General features: G+C 41.9%; 2 protein-coding genes and 1 pseudogene across 3 annotated transcripts; all 3 read left to right on the plus strand.

Annotated features, from left to right (window-relative positions):
- Positions 1 to 970: 970 nt before the first annotated feature.
- On the plus strand, positions 971 to 5,803 carry LOC129837751 (protein c-ets-1-B-like). 2 transcript variants are annotated; one of them, XM_055904174.1, is made up of 8 exons: positions 971 to 1,922; positions 2,135 to 2,216; positions 3,142 to 3,222; positions 3,397 to 3,471; positions 3,615 to 3,812; positions 4,057 to 4,329; positions 4,594 to 4,712; positions 4,853 to 5,803. In XM_055904174.1, the coding sequence occupies exons 2-8, from the start codon at positions 2,135 to 2,137 to the stop codon at positions 5,132 to 5,134; spliced, it is 1,110 nt and encodes a 369-aa protein (XP_055760149.1). In that variant the 5' UTR covers positions 971 to 1,922; the 3' UTR covers positions 5,135 to 5,803. The 2 variants fall into 2 exon arrangements, with proteins under 2 accessions (XP_055760149.1, XP_055760148.1); XM_055904173.1 differs by having other exon boundaries at positions 973 to 1,922; positions 3,109 to 3,222.
- A 181-nt stretch (positions 5,804 to 5,984) lies between these two features.
- On the plus strand, positions 5,985 to 8,977 carry LOC129837591 (apoptosis-associated speck-like protein containing a CARD). Its single transcript, XM_055903874.1, has 3 exons — positions 5,985 to 6,355; positions 6,748 to 6,816; positions 8,580 to 8,977. The coding sequence occupies exons 1-3, from the start codon at positions 6,091 to 6,093 to the stop codon at positions 8,840 to 8,842; spliced, it is 597 nt and encodes a 198-aa protein (XP_055759849.1). The 5' UTR covers positions 5,985 to 6,090; the 3' UTR covers positions 8,843 to 8,977.
- A 999-nt stretch (positions 8,978 to 9,976) lies between these two features.
- On the plus strand, positions 9,977 to 11,795 carry LOC129837589 (dnaJ homolog subfamily C member 28-like; annotated as a pseudogene).
- Positions 11,796 to 12,507: the final 712 nt, after the last annotated feature.

The raw sequence follows: 12,507 nt of genomic DNA on the forward strand, positions 1-12,507 counted from the left end.
GTAAAAAAATCTGACCGCAAACTTGCACACTGTGATAAAAAGAACCTCCTTCCAAAGTAGGTTAAAGTAAGACCATGTTCCCCTTAGCAAACAGATCACTAATTGTTCTGACAAATAACCATCTATCGTCGATGTAGGAAAGGGCATATTTTAAGGCCTTTACTTTTTTAGTCTGCAAGTCGGTCTATATATAGATGGAGACTATAGATATGGCTATAATATGATAGGCCCAATGCACTTCCTTGAGGTTGAATGTGACTTTAAACAAATTCATAAAACATTGTTTTATTACTTAAGTTTGCAAAGTTAGACAGAAAATGTGAGTTTCTGTATTTCATTATAAAAGATTTGTCTTTAATTATCAATTTCCATGGGTTTATCATGAAAGCGATCACACATTGCTTATGTCTCAATCTGGCTTTAACGCATGCATGGAGTAGCCCATACCTACTTTAGTTTGTCTATCACCATAATATATTCAGAAAATCGAAACTTTCTTTGGCCTTTTATGTCAAAATAAATTCAAATAAATAGCCCAGCTGAGATGATCCCAAGCCCTTTACAAGGCACAGCATTAATAGCCTACTACTATGCCTAGATTTAGTATGCATTTTTTGTCGTATACATTTAAAAGTTTCCTCATTTGTGGAAGGAAATAACGAAATATAGTTTAACTGTCCCTTCAGTCCACTGAACAATGTTTAGGCCCATTTTTATTTATTAAGATCTATGAGATATTTTGATTAAGGTCATGGCATTGTTCAGCTTTGTAATATTCAAGAGTTTTTCATTGTGTCATTCAGTTGGTAAACCAGTTGAGTTGATGATGGACTCGTCATCATTAGGCCGGCACCGAGGTTGTGTAACTCGAACCCCCATGTGTCCTTGTCTGGAGGGGGGAGGGGAGGGGGGAGGGGATTCGTCAGGACTAATCACGAGTCGTGATTAGTCCCAATCACGACTCGCGTCTCCCACACCGTACACGACTTGGCAGCTCACTTTTCCAGATGTATTTTGTCTCTGCTGGGGAAAATTGCGGTGTTTGTTTATACAAGGCGCTTGTGTGGGCCTTATCTGCTCAGGCCACTCACACCGTGATTTCAGCATGTAGTTTACGGGCTATTGTTCTATCGAATGGCTTCTAAAGATATGCTCATGGCCGCCCACCTCATTATAACCAACTTGCAAGTTCTGATTTTTAAAACACCCTATCTGTCCTCCGCCCTGGCTGGCATGGGTTTATGCTTAGTCGACGTTGCCAAGCATAGAAAAAGGTAATGATTTCCATAGAGTTTTTTAATGACAAAGTCAATAGCCAATTGATAGGCATACAGGCGTTTTGGTGTAGCCTATTGTGTAATCGCTATTGACCTAATTGGGGGAAAAACATTTTCTCAGTACATTGGCTAGTTTTATATTGGCCTAATTTAAATAAAATAATTTGTAGATCAAGTTGTATTCCTATAAAATATATCTATGAATACACTAAAACTATCCATACATTATATGATCATGAATGGGTTGTCAATTTATCATGGGAGTAAGATAGCCAATTGGGCATGCAATGTTAATTCGATTTTGGGCGCTCAATTGACCATTTTATGATACATTTTTGTGAATGAGTGTGTGCCTGGCTGCCAAATCTGTGTTCGTGAGTCATGGCTGACGTCACGGCCAGTTAAACAGCAGTTTTTTGGGACCGGGGAGTCACGAAGCAAGAGGACAAATTCCTTTGCACCGGGGAGCAGGCACGCCCCTCAAAGCTCCGCTGCTTTATAACGGGACTGGGCCGGGCAGAGGGAGACAACACAACTGTAACTCTGAACTCCAAGTGGAAGCAACTGTTCCCGTCAAATACGTACTGGGATACCATCCTGAAATCCAACGAGAGAAACATAGACACCAGAGACTCTAAAATAAAGGTAGGATTTTGCCTCCTGCGATTTTAAGTTTGTTCATGTATGCAGCCTGCACGAACACTTAAATTTATTAATAATACAATATATATTTACATTTTCAGATACCATTTTAAAGAAATCCGATTATACATATCAACCAAAGATGTAAAATTGTATGAAAAAGATGTTCCAGGATAAAATGGGCATGACATATGTATTCCACTTTTTCCACACAGATGGAGATGTACCAAGCTGGATATTATATGGAAGACTTCAGGACACAGGAAGTCCCTGCTGGTTTGGACTTTGCATCATATGGTAAGTCATTTTCTCATTGGATAACTTATTGATAAACACTGATCAATGTATCCGTTCAGATTGAACTACACCCCAAACCAAATAACTGCCACCAACGCCACTAGAATTATGATTAATCATCAACTTTATTAGTTATCATTGTACACTCTGAAAATAACTTTCAGAGTATCCACATTTTTCTATGATAAGATTTTGAGCTATGTTTCCTGTAGCTCTGTGTAGTAGTTGAAGGACAACGGAAATGTTTTTTGCATAGCTAGTATCTCATCAGCCCTGCCAGAAACTCAAAATGAGACCTTGACATCTGCTTCTTCTACCCAACCGAGGGCTGCGTCAGGAAAAGGGGTGCTGGGGTGTGTGTCCATGCACTGTTTGTAGGAATGTCAGTCTGACTGAGGGAGGTAGAGCGAGACGGGGTGGTCGGGTTAAAGACCCTCCCGCTCTCTTTCCCTAATCCTTTCCTCCAGACTTCCTTCTCCAACAGATTTAGAGCCCCTCTCCTCCCCCTTCATCACTACTCTGTCACACTCCCTCCACTGGCGTTTCCTCCTTTTCCCCTCTGTTTCCCCTTCTCCTTCCATTCAACTCAAATGGGTATCGTTGAGATTTTGTTCTGGGTGCTGCAGAATAGTTGTTGAATAGATATATTAATGTATTATTATTACTATTATTAAAAGTCAATAAGAATGAGTAATAGTAGTAGACCATAACATATTATTGCTTCAAGAATAGCAGTTAGACAGTCTTTAGAGATAAGCTTGTAACCCCTTCATATCAATATAACTTATTACATTCTAAACCAATTCTATTTCTATTCCATGTTGAGTTCTGTTCAGATCTTCATGCCTTTTGACTCATCCCCATCCTTCTCTTCTATCTCCGTGACCTCCAGACTACAGTGATGAAGACCTGTCTTTTCTATTAGACAGTAAAGGACCCGAGCAGCAACAGTATCCAGAGAGTTCTGGAGAGCCGCAGAAGAATCCACGTCCGTACGACAACAAAGGTACACCTATGAAGACTCTTACAGAGACTCTTTAACAACCACTTTATTTGACCACTCTGATAAGCATTCTGGGGGGGGGAGATCACTGGATAGGCCTGTCAGTGATCATTGACTAACTTCCAATGTTGCTCACATGTTTTTATTGTTGACGTCTTTCATTCTTTTTTCCCCCAGTAACCTCCAGTGACTCTGTCCTGTTCAACCTGGATTCATACCCAGAGTTTAACTGTTGGGCATCATACCCAAGTGGTGAGTGTCAGTCCCCTGTTCTCCAATCCATTTGTTACTATTATTTTGAGAATGATTCTATTATCAACACCTGTTGTAGTATTAGAAATGAATGAATATTGATCATGATTGTTCATTCCTTTTTTCTCTCTATCCATTATTAGATGGGCTGACTTTGGACCAGTCTCAAGCGTTCCAGGATTCCACCCAGACGTACCACAGCCTTGTGCCCCTGTGTTCCCCAGCCCAGAATGGACAGTTCAGCCCGGGCATGGAGGATGCCAGCACCAGCAACTCCTTCCTCCCTGGAAAAGGAACGAGCCACAACGGGTCCCCCAGCACTGTCAGCCTGGACCACCTCAGTAAGAAAAACCACACAAAAAATGAAATTAACCAATGCAAGACCATTAGGCCTATTTGTGTTTAGAAACATATTGGCAGTTTTTTTTGTAGGCTGTGTAATGTCTAATTCAAATCATTTTTCAAGCTGTCTGTTATTACCAGCTCTTCTTCGTTTATTTAACTTGTAAAAATAACCACACAGAAATCCATAGGCTATGATTACATGGATAATATATGCAATGTCTAACTCCTCCTCTTCCATAGGTGAAGCTGAACAAAGCTACACCCGTCACTCAGGTGAACAACTGTACGACTCAGAAGCACAGAAGACGTCACCCTCCTTCTGGCCAGACTACCCCTCTCCCAGCTACAGCGCATCCCTGCTGCCCCCTCACCACCCTCCATCTTGTTCCTCAACCTCTGGACCACAGCAGCCCTCAGAGCAATACTGCCCCCGTGTGGCCAAACGCAAAAGTATACACTCCCAAAGACCCGAGAGGGAAGGAGGACAAGTGATGGGAATGTCATCTTATCCAGGTGAGACTAGTCTCTTGTCATGACTTATCATTACTACTGTTATACAAGTGTGTGTGTGTGAGCGTGGGTAGTGTGTGTGTATATTGGAGCCTGATTGTGTGTTTGCTCTAGAATGTGCTTTTGTCATTACTGTGTCTTCTTTTAAATTGAAACAAATTCATAGTATATCTTAAGAGTAGCAGGCAAAAATAACTTTTATTTGCAGTCTAGGGCTAAAGATAATGCATATGAAAAAATTCAGAATTGTATTTTCTCTCTATTCAGGATCAGGGCCCATCCAATTGTGGCAGTTCTTACTGGAGCTGCTTCTAGACTCCGCCTGCTGTACCTTCATCTGCTGGACAGGAGACGGTTGGGAGTTCAAAATGTCCGACCCAGCAGAGGTGAGTTTCTCTGCTGATTGTGAGAGATTTTAACCACTCGTACTAGGAGTTGGAAACCAGCATAGGATTGAGCAATGGGAATATGCTATCAGGTGTTTGTGGTTATTTTTTAACAATCACCCCCTTTGTGTTTCATCCAGGTGGCCAAGCGCTGGGGCCAGTGTAAGAACAAGCCCAAGATGAACTACGAGAAGCTGAGCCGTGGCCTGCGCTACTACTACCACAAGAACATCATCCACAAAACGACGGGCAAGCGCTACGTCTACCGCTTCGTCTTGGACGTGCAGGGGATGCTGGGAAAGACGGCACAGGAGGTCCTGGCCAGCCTGAACATTTTACCCACGGGGACAGAGTCCTCCTGGCAAGGCCAGGGGGCACCAGTATCATCACCAGTGTCCAGCGAAGCATGGGCGTCGCAGTAGAGGGAGTGTACAAGCAGCACTGGTTCTCATTGGTGCTATTGTTTCTTGATAGTGTTATGGCTACATCCCTAGAAATATGCTATGTAGAACAAGCATGCCTCTTTGACATGTAGAAAGGAATAACATCGGCTCTATTCATGGGATTTCTCTCTGCAACATTAGACAATGTTTGTAACACTTATTACCAAGTTATACAGTAGTAGCCATAGCTGTGTGAAGTAGGCGTGTTGAGGTTGCTGCAGCACCCGCTGAAAAATCTGAATTAAAAAAAGTAAGTAGTAGCCTTCAATTTGATTTGGTTTTAGTGTATGACTTACCTCCTAATAACATCAGCAGAATAAGAGCTCAATGAAACTGTAAGCCCAGCTGTCTCCAATACTGATGTTCTTTATGGTAATGACATGGTTAGTGATGAACAACCCCAAGTACTTCTTGCCCCCTCTAAAATAATGGGTGCATGACACCCCTGCTTAGCACCCATGCTGTTGAACAATGTTTGACATTAACTTTGACTGTGAGGATCTGTCTATTTTTATACTCTTACATATCTACCTCTTTTATTGATGACAAAATAAAGCTAAGAGGGATAATGCTTGTTCTGTTGAATATAATGTGTGATTTACATGATTTAGGGAACAATGTTTGTAAATAAACTGTACATAACTTAAATACTATTTACATTTTCTGTATTATTTCGAAAGGTACAAAACTAAAATGAGCAGGCAAAAATATATACAAATAATATAATAGATTCGTTAATATAAATTTTAAATTACATATTTGTAAAAATGTAATGGAGTAGGCTATTTTGTTTCTGCTGTGTGCTGATGGACCTCCCCTCGGCCTATGACGTGTGACGGTGCGAATTGTACAGTATCTTGAAAAGACAGTCAGTAGTTTATTAGACAAAAGAATAGAAGGCACGTAGCTTAATGTTACAAAACCTTGTGTAAAATATGTCGAAAACCGTTGGCGATATATTACTTGGAGTCCTTGATGACTTGGGAGAGGCTGAATTGAAGAAGTTCAGACGTAAACTCTGTGACCGTAAGCAGGAGCCAAAAGTTCGCAGGGGCATTGTTGAGAAAGCGGACCCAGTGGATTTGGTAGACATTCTGACCCGTACTTTCACTGAAGACGGCGCTGTGAATGTGGCTATAGAGGTCTTGGCGGCAATTAACTGCGAGGATGTTGCAAAGGAACTGACGGAATTCAAGAAATGTAAGTCGAATAAAGTAGGAGCCATGTCCATTGGACATTTAAAAATACATATCTTTGAAAGGTTTAAAAAACCACTTCAGTTAACCCAAAAGTATGCTAGAACAAAACTGTATTAGATCTAGGGCCTAAATAAATTACATTGAAATGTTCATAACGTAGGGAAGGAAAACTATAAGGAAGTTAACAGTTTTACTTTCACTTATGCGAGCATTCTATTTTGCTCTTTTGACCAGAATGATAGCATACAGTAGAATGTATATCCATTTGCAAATCAAAATAGGCCTAATACATTATACAATAAACACACATTTAGATGGCTTGCTGATTTATCTTTAGGCCTACTACTCATATTTGTGTCCGATTGGTGGCGTCTCACGACGCCTATTTTACAGCTCAAGGATCTTGCGTATCATCGGGTGATAGAATGGCAAGTGCAACTGGACCAAAGAAGATGAACAAAGGTAAGCACTAAACCAGGTGTTACATAGCCTAATGTCTCAAATAGGATGACGTTATTAAAATGTACACTACCGTTCAACAGTTTGGGGTCACTCAGAAATGTCCTTGTTTTTGAAAGGAAATCTATTTAAAAAAAAACATCATATTGATCAGAAATACAGTGTAGATAGTCATTTACAACATTAACAATGTCTATTGTAGCTGGAAACCGCTGATTCTTAATGGAATATCTACATAGGAGTACAGAGGCCTATTATCAGCAACCATCCCTCCTGTGTTTCAATGACAAACTGTGTTAGCTAATCCAAGTATCATTTTTAAAGGCTACTCCCTTGGTACAACTCCCTTCACAGAACAGCACAAATGGTCTCTAATCAAAATAGAAAGAGGAGTGGGATGCCCCAGTGCACAACTGAGCAAGAGGACAAGTACATTAGTGTGTCTGTTGAGGTCTGTTTCTCTAGTTTGAGAAACAGACCTCAAGTGGTAAGTCCTCAACTGGCGGCTTCATTAAATAGTACCCGCAAAACACCAGTCTCAACGTCAACAGTGAAGAGGCGACTCCGGGATGCTGGCCTTGTAGGCAGAGTTGCGAATAAAAAGCCATATCTCAGACTGGCCAATAAAAAGAAAAGATTAAGATGGGCAAAAGAACAGACACTGGACAGAGGAACTCTGTCTAGAAGGCCAGCATCCCGGAGTCCCCTCTTCACTGTTGACATTGAGACTGGTGTTTTGCGGGCACTATTTAATGAAGCTGCCAGTTGAGAACTTGTGAGGCGTCTGTCTAGTTTGAGAAACACTCTAATGTACTTGTCCTCTTGCTCAGTTGTGCACCGGGCCTCACACTCCTCTTTCTATTCTGGTTAGAGCCAGTTTGTGCTGTTCTGTGAAGGGAGTAGTACACAGCGTTGTATGAGATCTTCAGTTTCTTACCCGGAATAGCCTTAATTTCTCAGAACAAGAATAGACTGACGAGTTTCAGAAGAAAGTTTTGTTTCTGGCCATTTTGAGTCTATAATTGAACCCAAAAATGCTGATGCTCCAGATAATCAACTTGTCTAAAGGCCAGGTTTATTGCTTCTTTAATCAGAACAACAGTTTTCAGCTGTGCTAACAATTGCAAAATGGTTCTGATGATCAATAAGCCTTTTAAAATGACAAACTTGGATTAGCTGACATAGGAACGTGCCATTGGAACAGGAGTGATGGTTGCTGATAATGGGCCTCTGTACTCCTATGTAGATATTCCATTAAAAGTTTCAAGCTACAATAGTCAATTACAACATTACTAACGTCTACACTGTATTTCTGATCAATTTGTCATTATTTTAATGGACAAGAAATTTGCTTTTCTTTCATAAACAATGACATTTCTAAGTGACCCCAAACTTTTGAACAGTAGTGTATGTTTTACTGTAATTAGTGATGGTTTATGGGGAAACATTCAATACCCAAAGTATTTATCTTCATGAACAATCACAAAAGTCCTTCCTTTTAATTTCTCCAACATTCTGTAGGTGCAACTGCTGCCCTTTAGAATCTTCAACAGCATTTTTTTCACTTCACATAGCCTATATAATCCTGTATGAATTAGAAAAAGTGCCTCACGCCTATCCTCGAATTTTCACACATGCACGCACACACACAAACACTCAACATTAAAGGTAGGGTGTAGAGATATAGGACCCTATCAAATACATAATCTATGCTTTGCATTCCATCACTGCCAAAAGTCCCAAGCCATGTCCTATCTCTACCTCAGATAAACACTTTGTGGACCATCACCGGACGGCCCTGATCAACAGAGTGAGCCAGCTGGATCCCATATTGGATAGACTCCTGGACTGCGACATCGTCACCCCAAACGCCTACAGTGACGTGAAGGCTAACAGAACCGCCCAGAACAGGATGAGGGCGCTCTACGATGGTCCTCTGAAAGCATGTGGGCCCAAAGGCAAAGATATATTCTTAGATATCCTGATGGAGCTGGAGCCATTCCTAATCAGCGACCTGAAGGGGGAATAATGGAGATAGGGGCCATTATATATATTTTTTAAAGCAAGCGACAAATGTGATGATAATAATGCCCACTTTTACAGTACATTCTTAAATTGGAAAAATGAATTGTCTCCAAAGTTTGCAATAAATTAACACATTTTATATTGGCCGCTGATTTTTTATTTTCATTAGCAAATACTGTGTGGTGAATTCTGATCATCTAGCTTTTTTAAACTCAATAGAAAACATACGAATACATGTAGTAACATAGTGTTATGCAGCCTAAACAAATTAGTGAACAATTATTTGTTTCTTGAATATAAACAAGCATACGGCCATTTGAAAGTAAACGTCTGCTTAACGTAAGAGAGCCATTGACAGCCTGGTCCTAGATCTGTTTGTTCTGTCATTGTTTGCATAAGGAGCGGCAAGGACTGGCATGATGATGGCACAAACAGACTGGTACCCAGGAGTGTATTTTTTAGTCTCATTAGTTTCCATTGGACACATTCAGGTAGGTCCCACATTCAGGTAGGTCCCTCCGTTTCGTTCGCACCCGTCTTGTTTAGTTTATTTTGGTTGCTAGCTAGTGATTACAGGCTAACATCCATATATGGCTGTCTGTAGACGTAGATGGCATAATGCCGCGTTCATGTGCTAGTCGGAAATAGGAAACTGCATTTTCGATTTATTAACTGGTTGAGGTAGTCTGAACTAGGAAATGGACATTTCCGTCTTCCCTGCTGGTTGTAGTTATACACGTTCTGAGTTCAATAAGTTAGCAAGTCGGAAATGCCGTTTCCTAGTTCCGACCAATAGGTGAACGCGGCATTAGCCTGTTTTTAAACGTTCCAATGAATTAGGCCGTTAGTTGCATGTACAACACATTCAGTGTATTTTTGGGGAAGACACATCTGTTTACAAATGCAGGCTATTTGCACAAAATGTTATCTTATTAGTCTTGTGTGACAATGCTTTGTTTGAACAAAACAAATTAATATTGAACAGTCAACTCAATGTATTAGAAATAAAATGTAATACAAAAATAGAAAACAAAAGCAATAGACTATAGTGCTAGCATATTCAAAACCCACATTAAGTTTGTCTTTAGTGTCTCTCTGTAGTAAAAAAAAAAAAAAAAAACACAGGATTAGGCAAAAACTTCCACTCCCTGCATTCATTGGGAGAGTTAGCCAACAGCACCAAACAAGCATGTCCGACCCGTTCTTATTATACCTAGGTGTTCCGACCTGATTGTCGTCTGGCGCTGAACCTAGTGTGAAATACTGTCTGAAACTAATGAGAAGGGAGACTGTTTTTGAATAAGGTTAGTGCAATTAGTATCTTGTTAGCGAGATGCTTTGTTTACCCAAAACGCGCGAAGAACGATGCAGTTAGCCATGGAGTTCAGCTAGCACGATTTAGCTTCTAGCTATCCGGGTAATAAAGATGACAGCTAGCTACTGGTGTTCATAACACGGGCATAGTTACTGTAGTCACCGATTACATGTCTGTGAGGCTATATGTTGTATCTTTAATGCATGTGACGGTAGGTGTCAAATTAAGAAGTGCATAATTCCATCAAAGAGTGGACTACTATCAGCGTGGGTACCACCAATCTGTTTCTAATATCATTCCATTCCTTACCAATCCCTGGCAATGACATGGAGTACAAGGGAGGGGCATGTTAACAAAAGTGGTTATGGATTTCAGGCTAGACCGCTACCAACAAAATGTAAACAAAGAATCAAAAGCATCCTGTGACCTTTTCAAATGCATGATTTACATCCCTATGCTAATAATTAAGTGTGGGAACAAGTACAACAAGCAACATTGTGTTTGTCACTGTTGGGCAGGTGTGTGCCTCTGTGTCACCAGCAGAGATGAGTTATGCCATACAGCTGTTGATTTACCGTGGGGATTTCTGTCATGGCTGTGCACTGCTCCCCCTGGCCTACGGGTTCCTTCTCCGCATGCTGAGTTCTGGTCCCTGTATGAGCTGCAGCATTCAGGAGAGCTACCAGCTGCTACAGCTTGAGCTTCCGGATGAGGGAGAGAGTAGCACTGCGCATGTGAAGGAAGCCTACCTGCGCATGGCCAAGCTGTACCATCCACACTCGGGCGCTGCTAGGCAGACGAGGCACTGTTTGCGCGGGTAGAGGCATGCGGCGCCGAACTGGTGCACCAGTCCCTGCTTCAGAGCTGTGGGGGTCCGATGGAAGATGAGAAGGTGAAAGACGTGGCTCCTCAGCACTGCCACTACGAGGGCGTGGGCACACCTAGCCAGCGCCAATACCGGCAGTTCCGAGTGGATTGGGCAGTGGAGCAGGTCCTCGACTACCTCCAGAAGGAGCGTGAGACAGTGGCTGCAGCCGAGGGGGCGCTGGTGGAGAGGGACGTCCGCCAGCTCAGCCGGCAGATCAAGGTCACGCAGGCAGTGGAGAGGCTGGTGGAAGACCTCATTCAGGAATCCATGTCCCGGGGAGACTTCCGCAACCTGGGTGGCGCCGGAAAGCCCATCAACAAGTTTGAGCACAATCAGTACGACGACCCCATGACCCACAACCTCATCGACAACAATCCAGCCACCCTGGATTGTCATGCAGCGCGACATCAGAGAGGATATCGCGCAGATCCGAGAGAGACTGCTGCAGGGCCGGGTGCGGCTCACCGACCCCATGGGTCCCAGGGAGCATGCCCAGTGGCAGCAACTGTGTGGGGCAGTGGCCCTTAAGAAACTCAATTAGACATTGGATAACTTCAACCTGATTGCACCCATGCAAATGGTCCACTTCAGTTTGGAGCACGAGATCGACCGCGCAGAGAAAGCAGCCATTCAAGACAGACTGGAGAGGAAGAGAGACAGAGTGAGGGAGTGGGAGGAGCAGAGAAGAGAAAGGGAGCGGGAGAAGATAAGAATAAAACACATCACTCTTAGCAAGGTGGCCTTCTGGCATGGATGCAGAATTTACTCAAATGAACAATGGACCATGAAGGCAAAATGAGAAAAAAGGATATTTCAAATCAAACTTTTATCTAAAGTCCATGTACACAGGTGTCAACACACATCGAAGAGGATGAGGCAGAGGTGTTGAATCATTTGTCTGTCATTTGCAGTGTTTTTGCTACATTGGGTTGATTACAGTAGCGTGTTATAACACAGAAAACTAGAACAAGCCACTACTACAACACGGTTACTTGACCTTACTGTAACTCAACTGTGCTTTACAATAATGCTACACCGTGTCAGTGTCTGGACACAATGGTAATGGTATTAGACTACAATAATCCATTTAATGAAATACTTTGTCTGTTTATAAGCTAAGTGATTAATGACATTGATTTGTTTCTTTACTGAATGAAGGAATGAAAGCATAGAATACTCGATGTTCGTTATGAATGAGCAGTTTACTAAAACTGCTCAGAACTCAAATACAGGGAAACAGAAACCTCTGAAGATTTTTTTGCACACTTTCAGTCAGATGAAAAAATATTGAAGTAGGAGGTAAGCTTTCTGGTCAGTCAACCTTCATCAGAGTCGATTGACCGAATGCTAAGCTACTATGAGTGGAAGTGTTCGGTGACTTTTTCCAGTTTTTCATTTTGCCTCCTGCAACTTCAATAGTCGATTATGGGTGTGCGGTAGATTCTGCCTATGAATGCATTGCAATACAAGAGGTACTCTAACTCAA

The sequence above is a fragment of the Salvelinus fontinalis genome, chromosome 38 (genome assembly GCF_029448725.1).
Source record: "Salvelinus fontinalis isolate EN_2023a chromosome 38, ASM2944872v1, whole genome shotgun sequence".
Taxonomy (NCBI): Eukaryota; Metazoa; Chordata; class Actinopteri; order Salmoniformes; family Salmonidae; genus Salvelinus; species Salvelinus fontinalis.

What these genes read in the sequence shown, in the direction of transcription:
- LOC129837591 (XM_055903874.1), top strand. Translation starts at nt 6,091, where the DNA reads ATGTCGAAAACCGTTGGCGATATATTACTTGGAGTCCTTGATGACTTG. An exon ending in ACTGACGGAATTCAAGAAAT is followed by an intron (nt 6,356 to 6,747) that starts GTAAGTCGAATA and finishes CCTATTTTACAG; the next exon opens with CTCAAGGATCTTGCGTATCA. An exon ending in ACCAAAGAAGATGAACAAAG is followed by an intron (nt 6,817 to 8,579) that starts GTAAGCACTAAA and finishes TCTCTACCTCAG; the next exon opens with ATAAACACTTTGTGGACCAT.
- LOC129837751 (XM_055904173.1), top strand. Translation starts at nt 2,135, where the DNA reads ATGGAGATGTACCAAGCTGGATATTATATGGAAGACTTCAGGACACAG. An exon ending in TTGGGCATCATACCCAAGTG is followed by an intron (nt 3,472 to 3,614) that starts GTGAGTGTCAGT and finishes ATCCATTATTAG; the next exon opens with ATGGGCTGACTTTGGACCAG. An exon ending in GGGAATGTCATCTTATCCAG is followed by an intron (nt 4,330 to 4,593) that starts GTGAGACTAGTC and finishes CTCTCTATTCAG; the next exon opens with GATCAGGGCCCATCCAATTG.